The sequence below is a fragment of the Malaclemys terrapin genome, chromosome 3 (assembly GCF_027887155.1).
Source record: "Malaclemys terrapin pileata isolate rMalTer1 chromosome 3, rMalTer1.hap1, whole genome shotgun sequence".
NCBI classification, from domain to species: Eukaryota; Metazoa; Chordata; order Testudines; family Emydidae; genus Malaclemys; species Malaclemys terrapin.
The window spans coordinates 200,887,990-200,909,052 of NC_071507.1; the positions used below are offsets into that span (position 1 = coordinate 200,887,990).

General features: G+C 40.3%; 1 protein-coding gene across 2 annotated transcripts in view; it reads left to right on the plus strand.

Moving 5' to 3' along the window:
• KIF13B (kinesin family member 13B) overlaps positions 1–21,063 on the plus strand; it is a 191,934-nt gene that overhangs the window by 76,306 nt on the left and 94,565 nt on the right. For both annotated transcript variants that reach the window (XM_054021922.1, XM_054021923.1), the window contains exons 5-11: positions 471–563; positions 1,246–1,426; positions 1,923–2,010; positions 3,709–3,843; positions 7,633–7,745; positions 12,765–12,876; positions 20,605–20,817. In XM_054021922.1, the coding sequence (XP_053877897.1) occupies positions 471–563; positions 1,246–1,426; positions 1,923–2,010; positions 3,709–3,843; positions 7,633–7,745; positions 12,765–12,876; positions 20,605–20,817 (935 nt within the window). The remainder of the gene's footprint in view (positions 1–470; positions 564–1,245; positions 1,427–1,922; positions 2,011–3,708; positions 3,844–7,632; positions 7,746–12,764; positions 12,877–20,604; positions 20,818–21,063) is intronic.

Consider the following 21,063-nt stretch of genomic DNA (forward strand, 5'->3'; position numbering starts at 1 on the left):
TATATTACAGAATACTGTAAAGTACACTTACTAGTAGTCCATAAAGTATTACCTTAAATTTAAAATTAAACTGCAATTGTCAAAATAAATGAATGAGGTACATTTTGTGGGTCTTTCTTTGTTTTGCTGATGCACAAAATTCTGTAATTGTCAATAGATGGTAGTTGAGGTTCTAGTGGGTCTGTGGATTGCTAATATTGTGTTCATAGAAAACACAGATACAGAACCAGTTTCTAGCTTAATTTGCAGCAATATAAATCAGGAGTAACACCACGGACTTCAGTGTAGTTATTCCAGATTTATATCCATTGTCCCTCTCTCAAACACCCTCCTGTCTAATTGAGATACATTATGAAAGATATAAATCTTTCATACAGTTAGTTCTTTTCGCCTGATTTGGAGTCTGAAAGGCATGACTGTAAAAGCAGTTATCATTTTTCCCTGAACGTCAGCTTTTATTTTATTTTTAGGTCAAGATGTTGTTTTCAAGTGCCTTGGAGAGAATATTCTTCAGAATGCCTTTGAGGGCTACAATGCATGTATCTTTGCCTATGGACAGACTGGTAAGTCATTGCAGAGTGTAAAAAGTGCTGTTGATGAGAAACGTGTTGTGACAGAAATAATTATTCTTGGGTTAGCTTTTTGACGTTGCTAGGTTTTTCCCAATATAGCAATGTAGATAAGATGTGTGCTTTTTTCTGTTTGTTTTGTGTTGGGGCTGAGATCAGAAGGCATTTTGGAATAACATTGCTAATTTCTGGTGCCCTGCTACCCTGCTTTCCCAAGCTGTGGATAAGTGTCTCCTGAATGTTCTGGTTCATGAATGTCCTTGGGTTTGTTGTATCTTTAATGTTCTGTAATGGAAGATCCCTGACTCTGCATTTAGATAGTCATTGCTCATCATTTTTTAATTTGATAAACAAAGATGGCTTGGCTTGTTCAATTGGCTTACTTGAACTGTGTAGTTATGAAACTCAGATAGGCATTAAATTGATGTCCATGATAAGGATGCATCTCTCTAAGTGCTTTCAATCAATTTAAGTAGCTTGGCTTTTCCTTTTCAGCTTGATTTAATAAGTAGGTTGTCCTTTTATTGGTGATTTGGTTCCTTTATATATAGAAAATTGTGTTTAAAGAATATTCAATGAAAAGTTCCAAACCATTCTTTGCCCTTTATTTCCCCCTTATTCCTATCACCTAAAAAAATCTGTTGTAAAAGCAATAACACTAGTTTCAAATGCACAGGGTCTGGAAAATCTTACACAATGATGGGTACAGCCGACCAGCCTGGATTAATCCCGAGACTCTGCAGTGGTCTCTTTGAAAGAGCACAGAAAGAGGAAAACGAAGAACAGAGTTTCAAAGTGGAAGTGTCCTACATGGAGATTTACAATGAGAAAGTTAGAGATCTCCTTGACCCCAAAGGGTAAGCAGTATACATATAGAGGATGCTTGACCTCGGACAATGTAACATGTTCTTGTTTCCATGAGCTACGGCTGTCTCCCTACCTTGCCCTAATGGACTCCCTCTCAGGCATCCTATCAGGGTACAAGACTTATCCCTGTTATGGGATCGTGTTGTCTTCCTGACTGCCCCCTAGACCCCCCCACAAATAGCTGCTTTATTATTTTTAAAGGCCCAATATGTGCCAAACACTTACTCTCATGCTCACATTGATTTTCATGAAGTGAGGTACGGGGAAATGCCAACACTGTAGGTATAGACAAGTGGGTTTTTTGTCTAGAGCACTATAACACTAAAGCATTCCTGCTTTGAATGGTAGCTAGAGGGTCTTGTCATCTTGTCTATTCCTTTGAATGGTAAGTTGATAAAAATTGTGGTTTTACTAAAAACCTTATTGTACTTGGATAGCTGCACTTTTATAAGTACAAATCTTTTTTTATTTTATTTTTTTAAACAGAAGCCGTCAGTCATTAAAAGTTAGAGAGCACAACGTCTTTGGTCCTTATGTAGATGGACTATCTAAACTGGCTGTCGCCAGCTACAAGGTAAGGGACAATTTTAGGGATGGAATAGATCTTGAAACTGGTAATTCTTATAGTCGCTGCTCAAGTATTGTTAATAGTAGCGAGATTATTTTTATATTATGTTTCTGTAATTAAGGGATTAAGAGAGAATATGCTTAAAGAAATCCTTTATGAAAGTCTTAAACATGTGAGTACTGCTCTTACCACCTAACATTGGGAAGAAGAAAAAAAAGGAAATGGAAGATTTACAAGGCTGATTTAATAGTTCTTTCTTACTGCAACCTTAACTCGTAGTCTCAGTAACCTAGGCTATACAAACAAAAACAGTTTGGACATGTAACAGGCTCACAAGGAAGGGTGGTAGGAAGCCTTTGCTGGAGAAAGTAATACCCAGCTATGTGCTTTGAGGCTTGGTTAAGTCATTTCATCTCTCTGTACCTCCATTTCCTCAGTTGGGAACAAAGGATTAACTAGTTAGTATTTGTAAAGCACTTAAGATCCTTGGATGGAATGTACTAAATAAATGAAGAGTATTATTGATGATCATGTAGCAACCCTGTGTTCAATCTAAGTAATTCAGATTCTAAGGATTGTGCAGCACAATGTCTTCGTGGAGCTATTTGATATGCTGTCAGAAAAGCTAGTAATTAGAAGATGGAATTACAAAACTCTTATGCCTCTAAGCAGACACACTTGTAATACAGAGGTTGGTTCATGAGTACTGTTATGAGCACCCTGTTAATTCTTCCAGTCCTTACTACTACTTTCTATAAATAAAATTATTTCATGTACATTTTCCATACGCACTACACGGCAGTCTTGCAAAATTCCACACACACCGCGCAGGAAAGCATTGTGGTTTTGTTTTGCTTTTTCCTTCCCCAGCATCATCCTGCTAAAGGTTGAGTGAATAGATTTTGTGTAGGGGCAGTAAGTCTGTGACCATTTTGCAAGATTGATGTACAACATGCAGCTCCTATGCCTCAGGGTGTCTCTGAAGCCACTGATGAATTATGGCATTCTAGGACTTCCCAAGCTTTTGTCCAGGAGAGAAACATCATAATCTGTTCTGTTGATTGTTTTGCTTTTATAAAATTCTAGGTATGAATTAAAATGCATGTTAATGAAAAGCTCTAACTATTGAGTGAGCTAAAGTGCTGCACTATTTGGGGGAGGGATAGCTCAGTGGTTTGAGCATTGGCCTGCTAAACCCAGGGTTGTGAGTTCAATCCTTAAGGGGGCCACTTAGGGATCTGGGGCAAAAATCTGTCTGGGGATTGGTCCTGCTTTGAGCAGGGGGTTGGACTAGATAACCTTCTGAGGTACCTTCCAACCCTGATATTCTATGATTTCACAAATGAAATGCCATTTTACTTTGTTCATTGCAGTAAATTAATGTTTTTTTCAGCCAGCCAACCAATAAAAAGGAATACATCTTGAGACCCAAATAAAGTTAATGGCTAACATACAAATAGTGATGTTGTTTAAATTGAATTAGGCTCAGTGACTGTTTACTGCTTACTCTTTAATTTAAAATAGTACAATATTGTGATTTCATCTTTAGAGACTTAAAAAAAAAAAATCCAACCCAGGGAGAAACTTGTCTATTTTACGTTTAACAAAATTATTTTTACTATCTATTGAAGTAGTTTAGTGAAAGCAATGTTTGTGCAGATAGTGCCTAGCACATATTATTAAAGGCCTTATGATTTTATTTAGGACATAGAGTCTTTGATGTCAGAAGGTAACAAATCTCGAACAGTGGCTGCAACCAACATGAATGAAGAGAGCAGTCGGTCACATGCAGTCTTCAAGATCATCCTCACACACACACTGTATGATGTACAATCAGGGGTAAGTAATAGCAGGAGATTTGCAGGTAGAGACTTTGACCTCTGATGTCTAATCCAAGCTACAGATTCTAATCATGGCTTTTGTAACATGTTCCAATAGACTGCTGTGCTTGTGCACATATGTAATGAAGCTAGGTTTATTTAGATGTTTTGATGGACGTGTAAGATTGAAATCTGGCTTTTGAAATGCAATGATATAAGGATGCAAGCCCAAAGCTGCAGTAGATTTAATGAGGATTCCTCAATCCTAATATCTGAAGAAATAAAACATGTATTTTAAAACAAGAGTTTGTAATATAGATTTGGGGGCTAGATGGAAAGTAAAACTTCTGTGAAACTGACTCAGGATTCTCCAGATCCCTCCTTAAAGCACCCCTTTGCCATGGTGCCTATAAAAAGTTTGACAATGGTCAGGCTGCTGATGTGCTGAAACCAGTGCCTATCACGCTGACCAATATTGTTTGTTTTCTTGTACTCCCCTATTGGTCAGTCTGTATCCATCTGTTGCCTCTTTTCTTATGTTTAGATTGTAATCTCTTTGGGCACAGACTGTTGTTTTGTGCTGTGTTTGTACTGCACCTAGCACAGTGGGGTCCTGTTCCATGACTGGGGCTCCTAAGCGCTACAGTAATACTAGTGTAATAATAATAGTGTGTGTGGGGGGGTGGGAAACTGAAGTGTTGGAAGAGTGTTTGAATGTAAAACTGGCTTTGTCCTTTACGAGAAAATATTTGATGGAGATATTTTGTGATGGTATCAGAATGAAGAAACTTTTGTGCAGGTATGAAGATTTCAGATTGTAATTTTTTCATGGACTATTTCCAAATGTATGTTTGCTGAAAATGTTACAAAGATTTCACCTTCTCAGTCAGGAGTACTTTCTTTCCTTTAATTTTGTTTACCTGTTTTTGATGAGAAACATATTTAAATTTTTCCGTTTTCTTTTACTTAACTTCTGCAACCTAGCGGTGATGGCATAACAAATTTAACTTGAAAATACAAAAATTGGAGAGAACTTCTGAAGACAGACTTAAACAAGTTTGGTTAATCTTATTAAGCTAAATTTATCTTTTTCCTGTTAGCCACGTGGTAAGCCTGTGGCCCTTCTAAAGGCAAAGCTAAAAATGATCAGGTAACCAGTCTTAAGCTTCACAACTCCTTTTGTCTCATCAGTCCCCAGGAGTCAGTAAAATAATCAGATGTAGGAATAGAGAGCATACTGATCAAATTTTCAGATAACACAAAGCTGGAAGTGATGGGGTTGCAAAACTTCAGATGATAGAGCAAAAATTCAAAGGTTTCTTGATAAATTGGAGAACTGGGCTATAGACAACAAAATGAAATTCAACGAAGACAAATGTAAGGTGCCACATTTCTTAAGGAAGAAAAAACAAATTCACAAATACAGAATGGGGGATAACTGGCCTGGCACCTGCCCTGCAGAGAAGTATCTGGGAGTTGTGGTTGATCAGAACTTCAACATGAGTCAATGTGCTGCTGCAAAATAAAAATAAAAATAAAAAATGCAATTTTGGGTTGCATTAACAGAGGCATAGCATGCAAGTCACAGGAGATGATAGTTCTGCTGAGTAGACCTCAGCTGTATTACTGTATCCAATTTTGGTCATTGGAAATAGGTCTTTTCCGCTTGTGCTCTGTTTGCAGCCCCCATGGTTAATGGTTGAACAAGGAAGAACCAGAAAAAAACCCAACAAAAACTATTAATCACATTCTGTATTTTTTTTGTTGATTAAGCTATTTTAGGTTTTAAATAAGGGTTTTGTCCCTCTCGGCTCCACTGCTTTTGTCTGATTCCCTCGATGAAATTTGAATTCTGGGTACATTTTATCAGTTTCTTGTGGAAATATGTCTCAGATTCAGTGTTATGACTCCACTGCTCTATCTAATATAGGTTCTGAAGTGTGTGTGTGTGTGTGTGTGTGTGTGTTCATGTCACCTGCATAATTTAGTAAGATTTTGTCTGTCTTCTATTTCCTGAATATTGACTGCCTAAAAGTGGTATTCATCTGAATAGCTGATCTATACAGTAGTGTTTCCCCCAAAGTGCTCTCCAACTCCTGTTCTCCATTTCCTTATTTCTCTCTCCTCACATCCTTAATCTTTTTCTTATTGTCTAACCATTTTCTCTTTCTTTCATTCTTTAACTCCCCTCACCCCCACCCACCATGCTATATTTCTCTCTCAATTCTATCTTTCCCCCCAGCCTCCAGATCACTCTCTTTGCTGTGTCACACTCCCTACAATGCTGAACTTTTCATGGTTCTCTAGTTTTTCTGTTGCTACATTGCATTTTTGGTTTCTTTGATGCTTCTGGTTAGGCTTGGCCCAAGATAGTTGTTTTGCTTTCCTCGTTCCCGTCCTGTCCTCCAGTGACCACCCTGCTGACTATGCAGTTATATGAATTTCTGGAACACTGGACTTCTGGCCTGGCTTTTTTTTTTCTGCTGTCTTCGGGTTCTGAAATTAGATGATCCAACATACAGTGCTATGAGATGGAAGTGCAACGTGCTTTGAGACAAAGTTACATTTTCAAAAGTAGCTATATCCCAGTGGAAAAAATCAGTCACATTGATTTTTTTTTTTTTTTCCAATGAGACACAAGTACTTTTGAAAATGTAATTATACTCTTAGCACTTGCATATTACAGTGATGGGAGCTAAAGAAAAGCTTAAGATACCTATTAATTTAAGGGAAATCCAAATCCCAGGTTGAATGTTTGGAAAAATTTATTTTTGGTCCAGCTATAACTTGCAAGAGTAATAAGAAATTATGATAAAACTTCTATTGGGTTAAAGTTGAGAGTTGAAAATTTTTTAATCAGCTTGAAATTCCTTCTTTAAGGAGAAGGTCTTTGGAGGGGATGTGAGAAACCTTGCCTGTCATCTTAGTATTTTTGTAAATATCTGCCCTTCATAAAATGTGGAATTATTACATACTTCCTGCTTTGCTCATTCTTATTTTCAGAGTGATGCAGTCTGAGCACTGGACTGGGAATCAGTGTCAAAACTGGGGGGCTGTTTATGCTACAAGCACTACAGCAGCACAGCCATGGCACTATAGCTACGTTGCTGTAGTGTATGGGTTATTTATGTCGCTGTAGTAAATCCACCTTCTTAAGAGGCAATAGCTAGGTTGATGGAAAAATTCATTTGTCAACCTAAAGGTGTCTATAGCAGGACTTAAGTCAGCCTATCTATATCTCTCAAGGGTAAGAATTTTTCACACCTCTGAGTGGCATAGCTAAATCATCCTAAGGTTTAAGTGTACAGCAGGCCTGAGATTGGCATTCAGGAGTCCCGACTCCCACTGTCGCTTTGGACAAGCAACAGTTTTCTCATCTTGAAAATAGGAATCAAAGTTAGAGGTGTTGCCCCCGGTTAGATTGAGCATCCTGATCTGTGACTCCTGGTCCATTGCCTGTGTTCCCTCTTCCCACTGTTCTTGCTTTATACCTGTCTGATACTGGCTGTGTTCCTCCCTTCTGGTACTTTGGTGTCCAGCTAGAGGTCTTGGAGTTCTTTGTGCATCCCACATTACCACTTTTGAGGCAGCAACTAAAGTAATAGAAGGATTATTTTTGATTCAAAATGCTATGTTTAAATATTCAATACTGTTATAATATTTATTTTAAAATGTGTCGGATAAAAGGTCGGAAGTAAGGAATACAACCTGCATTCTTATTTGAAAACATGGCAAACTGTGAAACTTAACTAGAAATTTGAGTGAGTAAAATCTTTTAACAGTAACTCTTCTCTTGTCCATTCCTCAGACATCGGGTGAGAAAGTGGGCAAACTGAGTCTGGTGGACTTAGCGGGCAGCGAAAGGGCAACTAAGACTGGTGCCGCAGGTGACAGGCTGAAGGAAGGAAGCAACATTAACAAGTAAGGCTTTTAATGATTTTTCTGACTGCTGTTTGGTTAAAATAGGCAATAAAGGAAAGCTACATCAAACTTGTAATGCACTGTTTAATCAGTAAGATTTCTGCAAGGTACTTGTAACCAATTCAGGCTTTTCTGAGGTTGTTTTCTATTTGAATGTTATTTCTATAGAAATTCTTAAGTGATCTGTGCACATTTTAAGTATTTAAAATGTGTTTTATGCTGGCTTATACTCCCTGCAACAGTTATGCATGTAATTTGTGTTACAAGGACATGATTATAAAGGGTGAAAACTTTTTATCTTGTGAGTTTCTCACATAGAAAATTGATACATTGCTAAGCAATGTAGCTTGTGTTGGAAGAGAATATTAGTGGAAATGCCACTGACTAACCTTTTTTTCATAGCTGCTTTTTGGAAAAGCAGGGTCTTGCCTTACTTCTGACACTCCTGCACTTGCAGTTATCTTCATGAATAGAGACTAATAATTATGGCAAATTGATGTGTACGAAAAGGGGACTAGATGGAGACCACCAAACTAAATTTCATTTGTCTGAAGTGGGTGTTGGATGGGCAAGGGCTGTTACTGCTTTAGGTATTTGTTACACTGAAGATGTCGGTACTAATCAGATAAATATTAATTCTGTGAAACTGAGATAAAGTTACTCTACTGAAATGACAATGGTTTTGTTCTTCTTTGAGTGATTACACATGCATTCCACTCTTGCTGTGCGTGTGCCATGAGCACAATGGTCAGAAATTTTCCCCTCGGCAGCAGGCATCAGACCAGCTCAAGTGCCATCTGCTGCCACACACCACCACATGCAGTATAAAAGGCAAAGCCACTCCCGGCCCCCCTCAGTTCCTTCTTGCTGCCCATGACAGTTGTTAGAATCTGGTCTTGCTTTAGCAAGTTCTCGGTGTTTTTTTCTTATATATAGTTACCTAGTTACATAGTTCTTGGTGGGTGTTAGTGATAGATACGTTTGTTTAGTATCCGTTAGTTTTTTCTCAGTTCCCCAATTTTGGGGTTCCGTTTGTCAGTACCAAGGAATTCCTCGGTCCCAGGCTTCAAGCCCTGTCTGTCTTACTCAAAGCTGATGCCTATGAGCAAGCTGCGCTCTAGCTGTTTAAAGTGTTTCGGTGAGACTCACGTTAGGGATCTGTGCCAGATTGACAAGGACTTCAAGCTGAGAACCAAAAGAGATGGAGAGACTAGGCGGAAGTTTCTTTTGATGGAGGCTGCTCTGAGCACACCTTCAGAGTCTTCTCTGTCAGAGAGGGTACTGAGCACTTTGACATGTGTGAGCAGTACACCTCCATTGCTGTCTGAGTCCCGGCACCGCTCATCCTTGTGGGTGTCCAGGAAGAAACAGAAGCCTTCCAAAGACATTGCTGGGAGAGGCAGATCTCTGATCCCTAAGTCTGCCAAGAAAGGGGGCAAAGTGTTGACTAGAGTGCAATCAAAATCGAAGCACTCTTCCACTCACTTTTTGGATAAAATGGCACCATTGATTCAGGCATTGAGGCAGACAACATTGAGTCCAGGGCCCAAAGCGGCACATTTATCATCTGCAGCACATCTTAGTCTCTTGTGAACTGGTCAGTGACTATTCCAGTACCATCCATGCCAGAGGCATTTGCAGCTGCAAGGAACTTGTTGAGCTTATTGGCGCTGCTCTCAAGTGGGGCAGATCTCTCCTACAGTATAGGTAGACCATTCAGCATCAGTCTCCTTCCCCTTTGTTTGCAAACCATCTCTCCTATTTCTTCAGACCAATGGGTCTTATGTACCGTGGAAATAGGGTACACTCTGCAGTTTGTTTCTTTCCGTATTCAGGAACCACTCTCACTAGGTGCTCCTCCTTCAGGAAGTTCAAACTCTCATCTGGGTGGGAGCCACAAAAGAGGTTCCTCAAAGTCACAGAGGAACAGGGATTTATTCCTGTTATTTTCTAATACTGAAAGCAAAGGGATGTCTCAGGCCAATTTTAGGACCACATCAGCTCATCAGATATCTCAAAAAGATAATTTTGTATTGTATCACTAGCTTCCATTTTCCCCTTCCTGTATCCTGGAGACTGCTATGCTACCCTCAACTTAAATAATGCCTGTTTCCATTTGAGGATTTATCAAGACCATAGGAAGTATGTCAGATTGTTGGTAAACCAATCTTGCTACCAGTTCACAGTGCTGCCTTTCAGCCTGTTGGCAGCTCCCTGGATTTTCACAAAATGTATGGGACTGGTAGCTGCCTTCCTGAGAAAGTTAGGAGTATATATCTATCCCTATCTGGACTACTGGCTTGCGAGAGGCCATTTCAAGATTCAGGTACTATAATTCTTATCCAGTCAAATTGTAAGGCACTGGGACTATTGAGCAACTCAGAAAAGTCTGTCCTCTCACCCGTTCAGAAGAGAGAGTTTATAGGGGCTATACTGGATGCGCGCACACCAACCAAGAGTGGCATGGATATGTGCAACACATCTCCAAGAACAACAGTTACAGAATAGATAAGTAAGCTGCTTCTTCGGGTAGTGTCCCTATGGGTGCTCCACTGTAGGTGCGCCTGCGTCCCTGCACAGTTAATCAGACAACTTTGGTAGCCGTCTATCCCACCCATGCATGCACTGCTCCTCACCTGCCACAAAGCTAGCCAGCATGTGTGAGCAATCCCTCCGCAGTTCCTTCTGTTTGGCCATGTCTAAAAAAGAAGAAGAAAGAGTTTGCTTCCCACCAACCCCGATGGGGGTGACCTCCCCCCCCCCCGGACAAGGGTATGCCCGGCTCCCCGGGCTTCAAAAAGTGCGTCAGTTGCATGGAATCTATCCCAGTGACTGATGGACACTCGCAGTGCATTCGCTGCCTGGGAGAAAAGCACATTCCACAAAAGTGTGGCTTGTGCCAGCAGCTGAAACCTAGGTCCAGGAAAGACTTAATTCTCAAACTCCTGCTCATGGAGTTGGTGTTTCAACCCCTGAGTCCCTGCAGAAACTCTCACCACAACCCTCTACATCGAAGGGAGGTGAGCCTAGAGAGATGAGCTACTCACACAAGGCCTCTAAGAGAAGGTCTATGAGTCCCCGTAGCGAGCCCTGATGGAGCCGAAAACTATTTCCAGCTTCATCAGTATCATTGGTACCAACAGCACCAAAGCCATCTAAAACTGGTACCCAGGGCACAAGCGGTACCATATGACAGAGAAAATTTGACTGCCCAAAGACCCAATAGGCATGGGCAAAGAAGCATCGGTACTGCAGGGGCATGAAAAACATAGAAGATCCGCCCCAGGGAAGGCTCTGTCGGTATGGATATCAGCACTGGTACCGACTCCGGTGCATCTGGCATCAATGGATTTTGCGGCCAAGTCCACATCTCCAACTCCACCGGTGCAAGCCTCTCTGCACTAACAACTACGGGCAGTACCGACGCCATCTGCACCACTGGATTTCCAGTGCGTGACAGATCTTTCAGTTTCCAACGCACCTGACTCACTGCTACTCAGTATCGGGGCCCCAGTACCAAGTTTGCCCAGAGCCCTGGACTCACTGACATCTCCCTGCCGTGCACTGCTTTTCTCATCATCAGAGTCAGAAAGTGAGTGAGAAAACGTGGGTTCCCGCCACTCTTCTCACCTGTCATATGGGGTTCAATTTTACTATGGGCATCAGGCATATCATCCACCTCATTCACAGCCTCCCTGGTTTGGTCAGCCACGGTACCCACCACAATGGTCATACTGGGACCCTTAGTAGGATCATAAACAGCAAGCCTTCCATGCCTCTAGTGTGGCATGTCAGCAAACAAGGAGACACCCTCCTTCAGCTGTGGTTTCGAGGGCTTCTGAACTTCCAGAACAAGTAGGAGAGGAGATTGAGGTGGAGGAAGAAGTCACTCCTCAAGCCTGCTTCTCATCATCGTCACCAGACAAGACGGTGATGCCCCCTCTGCCATCAATGGCTGATTACACATTATTCCAGGGCCTGGCACAGAGGGTGGCAGAAGCCCTACGAATACCCTTGCAGGAGAATACCGAATCTTACCACAACCTGGTGGACATTTTACATTCCTCCACCTCCTCCAGAGTGGCCCTCCCTATTAATGAGGCATTCCTGGATCCTGCCAAAGTCATATAGAAGACCCCTGCGTCTGTCCAGCCAGTATGCAGGCGGATGGACAAAAAGTATTACGTGCCTGCAAAGAACATAGAATTTATCTTTTCCCACCCACTTCCTAATTCCATCATTTTGGATGCAGTTAACTGTAGGGGCCGCCAGCACCAGTTCAGAACCACCCCTTATGACCGGGACTGGAAATGTTTGGATCTGTTCGGCAGGAAGGCATATTCATCAGCTACTCTCCAGTTCCGTGTAGCAAACTACCAAGTCTTATTGGCAAAGTATGACTACCAAAACTACACAAAACTCAGTTCCTTTATTGAGCAACTGCCTAATTCTCACAAAGAACAATTCAAGGCAATAGTCAATGAGGGCCAGCTGTTGGCTAAAGTTTCCCTCCAATCCGCGCAAAATGCAGCTGACACAGTGGTGCACTTGATTTCTATGGACATTGTGATGAGACATGCTTTGTGGTTTTACTTGTCTGGCTTCCCTGAAAAGGTCCAAAATAGTGGAACGACCTTGCTTTTGAAGGGACAAAGTTATTTGCTGAGAAGACTGGTGCATCCCTTCACATGTTGAAGGATTCTAGGGCAACTCTTTGGTCCCTGGGGATCTATACTTCTGAGGAGGGATTTCCCACATGTGCTGGCTAGCCTCGTAGCAAGTGAGGAATAGTGCATGGCGAGCGGGATGGACTGCTACCAAAGTTCTCTGATCAACAGCACAGGGATGCAGACACACCCACAGTGGAACGTCCATAGGGGGACACATCTTGAAGAACCATAGTTACTGCACAAGGTGAGTAACTTCTTCAATTTATTTGGGCATCCATCATATTTAAAAGGGTTTTTTGAATTATAGATCTCTTCACTTGTTCATGGGTTGGTTACTTTCTCCATGCAGGTCCCTTACAACTCTTGGGCTGGTTATTTCTGCTCTAGCGGATCAGGCTGCTGGCAAGAACAAGAACAAATTTGTTCCATATCGTGATTCTGTGCTCACTTGGTTACTTAAAGTAAGTGAACTTCTCATACATCTTTGGAGTGGGTGGCAATGAGGCGAGAGAGAGAGAGAAGAATTTTTCCTTCGTAATGTGTAAAATACAATTGTTCCATCATCTAACCCTAGTTTTGTATGCAGCAGCCTCATCTTTGAAGAATTAGAAGGGTATTAGCCATTAGTGTCTCTAGAGGATACATTCTATCTCCCGTGCTTATTGGGAATAACTCTGTGATGGCCAAAAGTATAGGGCATATTTTTTTTAAGTGATCTAATAAATATTTAAGTCCAGCTCTTTGAGTCAACTCACTAACAGCTACACTTAGGCCTTGGCTATACTTACCAGCTAGTTCGACGGCTGGAAATCGAAGTTCTGGGTTCGACTTATCGCGTCTAGTCTGGACGCGATAAGTCGAACCCGGAAGTGCTTGCCGTCGACTGCGGTACTCCAGCTCGGCGAGAGGAGTACCGCGGAGTCGACGGGGGAGCCTGCCTGCCGCGTGTGGACCAAGGTAAGTTCGAACTAAGGTACTTCGACTTCAGCTACGTTATTCACGTAGCTGAAGTTGCGTACCTTAGTTCGAATTAGGGGGGGTAGTGTAGACCAAGCCTGAGAACCCTGGGGCTGATTTAGCCTGGACCATCTCCTTATGACCTAAGTTTACCCAGTGTCATGGTTGACATGATTAACTTCAGAGATTTTGGATAAGACGTTTAGCCCTTTGCTTCAACTCAGCAGGGGTGTATTCACAAAACATATTCCAGTCTGCAGTCCAGTTGCAGTCATATTCTCATGTTCATGTGAAATGCGCAGTTATGGAGTCAGTTTCTATACTGCAAATCATTCTGATTTGAAGTTTACTGTTGCAAAAAGAAACTGGATCTAGGAGGGCTTTAAATGAAGCTCATTGATATCTAAATGTTTGTTTGTTTTTTGCTCCTGCTGCCTCCTTTAATATATAGTGGTTATAAAAGGATGGTAAGCTGCAGTTAACCAAAAAGAGAGAAGTTTGGGCAGTGACTGGGTAGTTTCACTTAAGGAAGATCCTGTTTTCTCCTGGTCTTTGAATAGACTACCTTTAGAGCTACCTGGTTGCTTTCATATCTAAAGCCAAAGAGGCAAGTGCTTTCCTTAAATGAGATACGTTTTCCTTCCCTTGGTACAGATCAAGTGACTGACAGGCAGATTGGCTAGGTTTTAAAGGAACTGCATTATAGAGGTGCAGACCCAATAGGGGCATCAGGACTAGAGTATCCCATAATGTTTATTACATTTTTTTCTGTTTTTCCACATCAAAATTGTGAAGTACAAAATGTTTCTATCAGACTTAGTTATGAATCTTGGAAAGCTGGTATCGCTTCCTTCCTTACCTTTGTCCTATGCTTCCTTGCTATCAAGAGGTAGTTATGATATTTACTGGTATAAAGAAATAAGCTGGAAAAGAAATATTTATGTCAGCTCTATTACCCAGTGATTGCTAAAGCTAGATTCTATCCTTTTGTAGACTGCACCCAGTCTAACCACCCGCACATAATCCCTAGGTGATCTCTTTAAACATAATGTGATCTGAATCCTCCATTCCCATAGTTTACTTACAAGTGTTTAAAAAAAAAAAAAAAAAAAAAAAAAAAAAGTGAACTGCAGGATATAGAGGTACTTAAAATGTTTAAACTTTTTCCTATAATAAAATTTGGAAAAAACCAAACAACCCACCCTCCCTCCCCCCAATAGTTGACCTTCAGTGCAGTTCACTGCCTCTTGGGCTAGATACAGTAGGGAAATAAAAGGTCAACTGATGTAGCGTCTTAGCACTATGAGTCTTGATTTTCCCAGTAGTTACCTTTAACAAACCTTCCCACAATATTGTTTTGTAATAGTTAACATTGGGGAATTCAGTTAACAAGTTAACCTTGTAGATACTAAGATTTCAAACATCACATACTGCGGTGATGAAGCTGTATAAAAGTTTGAATAGAATAGCAGAAGTAATACATTTTATTTTTCTTATAATATAGTAAATCTTCTTTTCACAATGCTGCCTCACTCAACACTTCTCATCCATGCTAAAATATAGCCTTGCCTTTATATTCACTGTCTCCAAGTTTGTTGAAACAAATGTACTTTGCTTCTCTGCAATGTTGTAATCAACTATGCTCGGTTTGTTTCCGTTTACTGCAGTAGTGAGACCTATGTATGGGTAACAGAATCTGAGGAAGCAGAAATGGAAACCTTTTCAGAGGCTTTCCCATGTTGTGGTTAGAATTAGTTATGCTGATCCTTTTCTAGATATAATCCAGCAAATAGATTGAGATTCATGTTTAGCCCCTGCCCAATACATTGTAGCAAAAATGGCAATGGCATGCATAGTAAGCGCTGAAGCTCAGAAACAGACTTTTGTTATGCCTTCCTCCAAGCAACTCATTTCCTTTGTCCTGTTCATGTTCAGCCATGTTAAAATCCTAACAAAGGCTTAATTTCAAAAACCAGCTCATTTAAGTGAAACTCAAGGACGAAATTTTTAACTAATACCTAGTGAAAAAGATAATTTGATTATATTTTAAAGAAAGCTCAAACTAAAAATTCATCAAGTAAAGATGTCCAAGCTTGTTTTTAAACTCTAAGCATTTGGGGGTTGTTATAATACAATGTGCCACTCCTTTTCAATGTGGTGCAGGAGAGAGAATGTATTCTAGGATACTAGGAGTACTTAGGAATAATCTATATTTTAGAACAGTGGTTTTCAACCTATTTTCATTTGCGGACCCCTAGAACATTTTGAATGGAGATGCAGATCCTTTTGGAAACCTTAGACCTACTCTGTGGACCTCCAGGGGTCTGTGGACCACAGGTTGAAAGCCACTGTTTTAGAGCAAATTTGAATAACCATTGACATAATCAAGACTTTGTATTGCAAGATGGGCCATCTACTAGCTTTACTACTTGTATGTTGCCTCTATCCCTTTTCCATTTATTTTCCTGTCCTGGTCTTTTTATCTTGGATCTAAACTCTTCAGAGCAGGGACCATACTCTTTTATCTCCGGAAAGCTCCTTGTGTATTGTCGGCATTACTGGAAACAAACTTTAACAACAATGCCAGTTGCAGCTTCTGGGTTCTGTACCCAGTTGTGTGACCTTGGGCAAGTCCATTCAGTATTTCTGTGCCCATCTTCCTCATTGTAAAACAGATATAACAACAATTATTTATGTCAAAGGAATGTTGTGAATCTCAGAACCACCTCAGAGTCTGGCCCTTCATGTTTATAACTTACTTGAAGATCCTTGGATGACAGATGGTAGGGGCACAATTCTGTTCACATTGAAGCCATTAGGAGCAGCACCAGAACCTAAATGCAAGTGAGAACTTGTTCGAAAATAATAACCAATCTTCTTACCAACTTATCAGGCTTTTGATGTGTTTTATCAATTATACATTTATATTTACCCTGCCTTCTGTATGGGTGTTCTGCAGTTTGAGGCACATTAAAATGAAAAAAATGTAGGAACTGAGAACAGTGATCTCCTCGTAAACTATTTTCTTGTTCTAGGTGTTGGTTAGGAAAGTAATGTCTAAATTTTCACATTCCAATAGTGTTCTCACAATAATTTTAGTGCCGACACATAGTTGGCTGGTTTTAATCTTTTTTTCCCTTAGTTATTTCCATTCTGTTCTTGTCTCTGACATACTAAGCCCCCCACCTGTTGCAAACTTACCCTTTTTCATTATGAGAGTCTAGCTTATTCTACATTCACCCTTCCCACTGTGCAATAAAGGAACCAGTGCCATTACACAACAGATAATTATATATACAAATAAATTGGATGCCCCGGAGCTGGGCCTGAGCAGTCAACACAGTAATGGAGGGACCATTAGAAAATTAATAATGGATAGGTTATGAACCATGATGGTGTATCACTGATAGGAAGCCCAGCCTCCTATGGAGAAGAGTTCCAATTTAGTGGTTTTAGTATAAGCTCTGCTTTGGAGCTAATTGATGCAATGGAAGTTCTCAAAGTGTAAACTATGAACACTTTCTGTGGATTCCAAAAAGTGTCTGATTTTGGACATACTGTATATACAAACCTGGGATCATTTGCCAGTTACTTCACATTTTTGAAAATGTTTGGGAGAGGAAAAAAAGTCCCTGGCTCAAGGAAAAAAACCCACATTGAACAGGACCAGTTCACACAGGATCCCATATAGTCTTCAATGGCTGTGATGTGAGTACATTGCTATTTTATTTGGAGTGGGCCCTGCAAGACAAAGTAATTTGCAGACATGTAGGGATGGGACTATATTTATGCAGACAAAAAGTGTATTCCCATAAGCTAGTGGTATTTATTCTGTGAATTTAAACACGTTGAGGATTGTTATGGAAAGCTTCAATGCGTTCGCCTGAATGAAATGATTAGACAAATAGTTTTAATGATGCCCAGTGGCAATCTTTGACCTACATTTCATGGATTACTTAAGATTAGAACTCGTTGGGAATTTTCCATTAGAATGATTTTCTGATAGGAAAATAAAGTTTCCACAAAATTTAAATTGTCTATGGGAAAATTAAAATAAATATTTCATTTTCAGATCAGTTCCACCCAAATTGGAATATTTAGTTTGTTTAACAGATCCAAAATATTATATTTCTGACCAGTTCAACAAAACATCAGACTGCATTTCTCTATCAGGGCATTGCCTTATGGGAATTGTAGTTCAGGCCCCCATTCTATTATATGGGCCACATCTCCTATAATGCAATCCAGATTTCCCTCTGACTGATCTGTGTGGTGGGTCATGGAAGTCCCATGTAGAAGTATTTGCTACAATCACAAATAAAACCAGTTATACCGTTAAACTCTAGGGCTCTGTCTACAGTACAGCAGTGCATTTAGCTGTTAATATAAAAGAGATGGTTTGTAAAAAGGTCTGTATTCCTTTAAATGTAAAGCTGGTACACTAGAAAGTTAACTGTCATTCAGATTCAGGCCTAAAAGTGCCAGCTGGAAAAAACTGGAAGACAAGTGAAATGATGACATGACAAAACACCAAGTGAAAGTAGACCTATTAAGAGGGGAATTTTTGGTCAGATTGTTCTAAACTGTTTGTTTTGTTAACACCTATTGTAAATGAGTAATATTTCTGGTAGAGAAAACTAGGGTTGTTAAGCAATTAAAAAGATTAATCGTGATTAATTGCACGATTAAAAAATTAATTGCGATTAATCACACAGTTAATCGCACTATTAAACAATCAATATATTGATTTCAATTACAATACAATACAAAGTGTACAGTGTTCACTTTATATTTATTTTTCTTACAAATATTTTGCACAGTAAAAAACAAAAGAAATAGTATTTTTCAATTCACCTAATACAAATACTGTAGTGCAATCTCTTTATCATGAAAGTTGAATTTACAAATATAGAATTATGTACTAAAAATAACTATACTCAAAAACAACACAATGTAAAATTTTAGAGCCTACAAGTCCACTCAGTCCTACTTCTTGTTCAGCCAATCGCTCAGACAAACAAGTTTGGTTACAATTTGCAGGAGATAATGTAAGGTGACATTGTAAATAAGAAGCAGGCAGCATTATCTCCTGTAAATGTAAACAAATTGTTTGTTTTAGCAATTGGCTGAACAAGAAGTAGGACCAGCAAAATGGCCACTGAATCCTCAAAACCATTTCATTTAGTAACTGGCCCATAAACGGATTGTGGGTTGTATGGTATTACATGTAACTTAGTGCTACACGTGCCATGTTGGTTACATTTACACTAAGGCAGGGGCTCAACCTGAGGATCAAGACCACCTTGTCCTTCCCATCTTGCAGGATAAGAGAGGAGCCCCAATATGTAAAAAGGGTCACAGTATGGAATAGATGAAGAACTACTGCACTAAAAAAGTTTTTTCCCTTTGGCTCAGAGAATATGGATATATGACCTCAATAACTGTAGCTCCTAGATGGGGTTATCTTTATGGCACCTTTTAAAGTGATGTCCACTTTTTGAGGAACACCTTCATTTTTATTTTGTGGCATGATTTTCCTTTTTGGAAGATCTGTTCCTGTTGTGTTAAACAGTTTAGATTCCATTCTGAGTGTAGCAAATTCTAGCTACAACTTGCTGTATTTTAAAAAACAAAACAAAAAATGTAAACCTTTGTATGGCAAATTGGGCAAGTGCAACATCTTTGATCTGCTTTTGTTTTTGTTTTTATTTTTAAACAGATAGCCTTAAGCTATTTACTTTCTAGGACAAATATTTTGTTTGGTATTTTTACAAACCCTTCTGTATTGAACAAGCATTTATTATTAGCCTGCTCTCCAATTTGCTGATTAAAATGATGCACAGTAATATACTGTTTTCTTGCTGGTGTAACTTTTGTTGAAAACATTTTATTGCTGTCCGCTTCTGCATCCTATATGGGTTCGTCATAGATGTGCTTGTTAGAGGAGGACACCCCACCAATGAGCTTAACTAGAACACAGCGCTAAGGCCAGCAAAGCGGACACAAGAATGGATAAATTACGTCCTCTCCTGCCTGTCGCATCATATCCATTGACTCAAAGTTTAATTCCTGTGGATGGCAGGAGATGCTACTGCTGGTTTGCTTCACTGGAGTTCTCCCAGTGATAGGAAGCAGCTTTAAACACTAGTAGAACAGTTTTGAAAAGCTGCTGAATCCGCAGTTCTTGCTATATTGGCTTATGCCTCATTTAGAGCTGGGTTGCATTAGTCTCTTATGATCTCTCTTCCCTTTCTCTCTCCCCCACCACCCCACCCCAAATGGAGTCATAGCCATTTTGTGCCTCTGCAACATGCTTCCTGCATCAAGGGATCTCTACCAGAGCTTGCTGATGTAAACAACTACTGAATGTAACCTACAAAATACATAGATTGGATGAGGTCCTACGTTTCTGTCTGAAATAGTCCCTGACAATCATCCCTGGCATGCAATTGCTGATGTGAGGTTGCCAGATACATTAGAATTACTTTTTTTTAAATCTACACTCAGTATTTGTGAAAGTTGCCAGACTATTTGTCAACATGGAATGGTAGATGGATCTCACTAAAACAATAAAAGTCCCATGCCCTCAGATGAGTGGAGACCACTGATACCCTGAGCTGAACTTGACAGCTCTGAAGATTAGTCCTCTGTGTCAACCATAGAACAAATACAGCATAGGTAACAACAATGCAACTTTCCTCACCCTTGGTCAGGAGGGACTACATCTAGGGACAAGAAAGTAGCTTAGCCTCCATGATACAGTCGTTAGCCGATCTGTTTAGATGGACAATGATGCTGTCAGCAATTACAGGCCTAACTTTTCAGAAATCTCAATCAGATTGGCTTAATCTACCTGAAAGATGAGGTGTTTCTCTTCCTCCTGCCCTCTCTCGCTTCATTCTGCTTTAACATTGACACGCTGGACCAGTGAGGAAGGCTCATGACTGCCAGAAAGAGAACATTCATAAGTGGCTTCTTTTCCTGGGGGAGGCACCAATAGAAGACCAAAGGAGGCCACCAAACCAATATACATAGGCCACCAAATAGCCTTTAGATGCAAACAGCTTTTAGTTACTACCTACATGGACTGGATTTGAACTGGTGGGCTTGGGGTGAAAGGCTCTCTCATTACCAGTCCCCTCCTTTATTATTCGGTGCTCTTTTTAAAAAACAAATGAACAAAAAATCCTGCCTGATTTTTTTTTTTTTTTTTTCCCTTTGCTCTCCTACAGGACAGCCTTGGTGGTAACAGCAAGACTGCTATGGTGGCAACAGTCAGCCCAGCAGCAGATAACTACGATGAGACCCTTTCCACATTGAGGTACGCAGACCGGGCGAAGAACATAGTTAATCATGCCGTGGTGAATGAAGACCCCAATGCCCGCATCATCCGAGAACTCCGAGAGGAGGTGGAGAAGCTCCGAGAACAGCTCACCAAAGCAGAGGTACAATATACTAGCTGTTCAAGGCTCCTTTGGTGTTCTACTTCATGGTGCTGCAATCCTGTGAAGACACTGATTAGATATTTTGTCTGGGCTTGAAGATAAACATCAGTAAGGCAATACTAGACAGTATTTATGGGGAAAATCCATGTCATCTTTCTTCACCTCAGCTTTCTTCCTCTCCCCGTTTTTCCTCTTATCAATATGAGGCTGCTGAGTGTTGACTAGTGGGGGTGATAATGTGAGAGG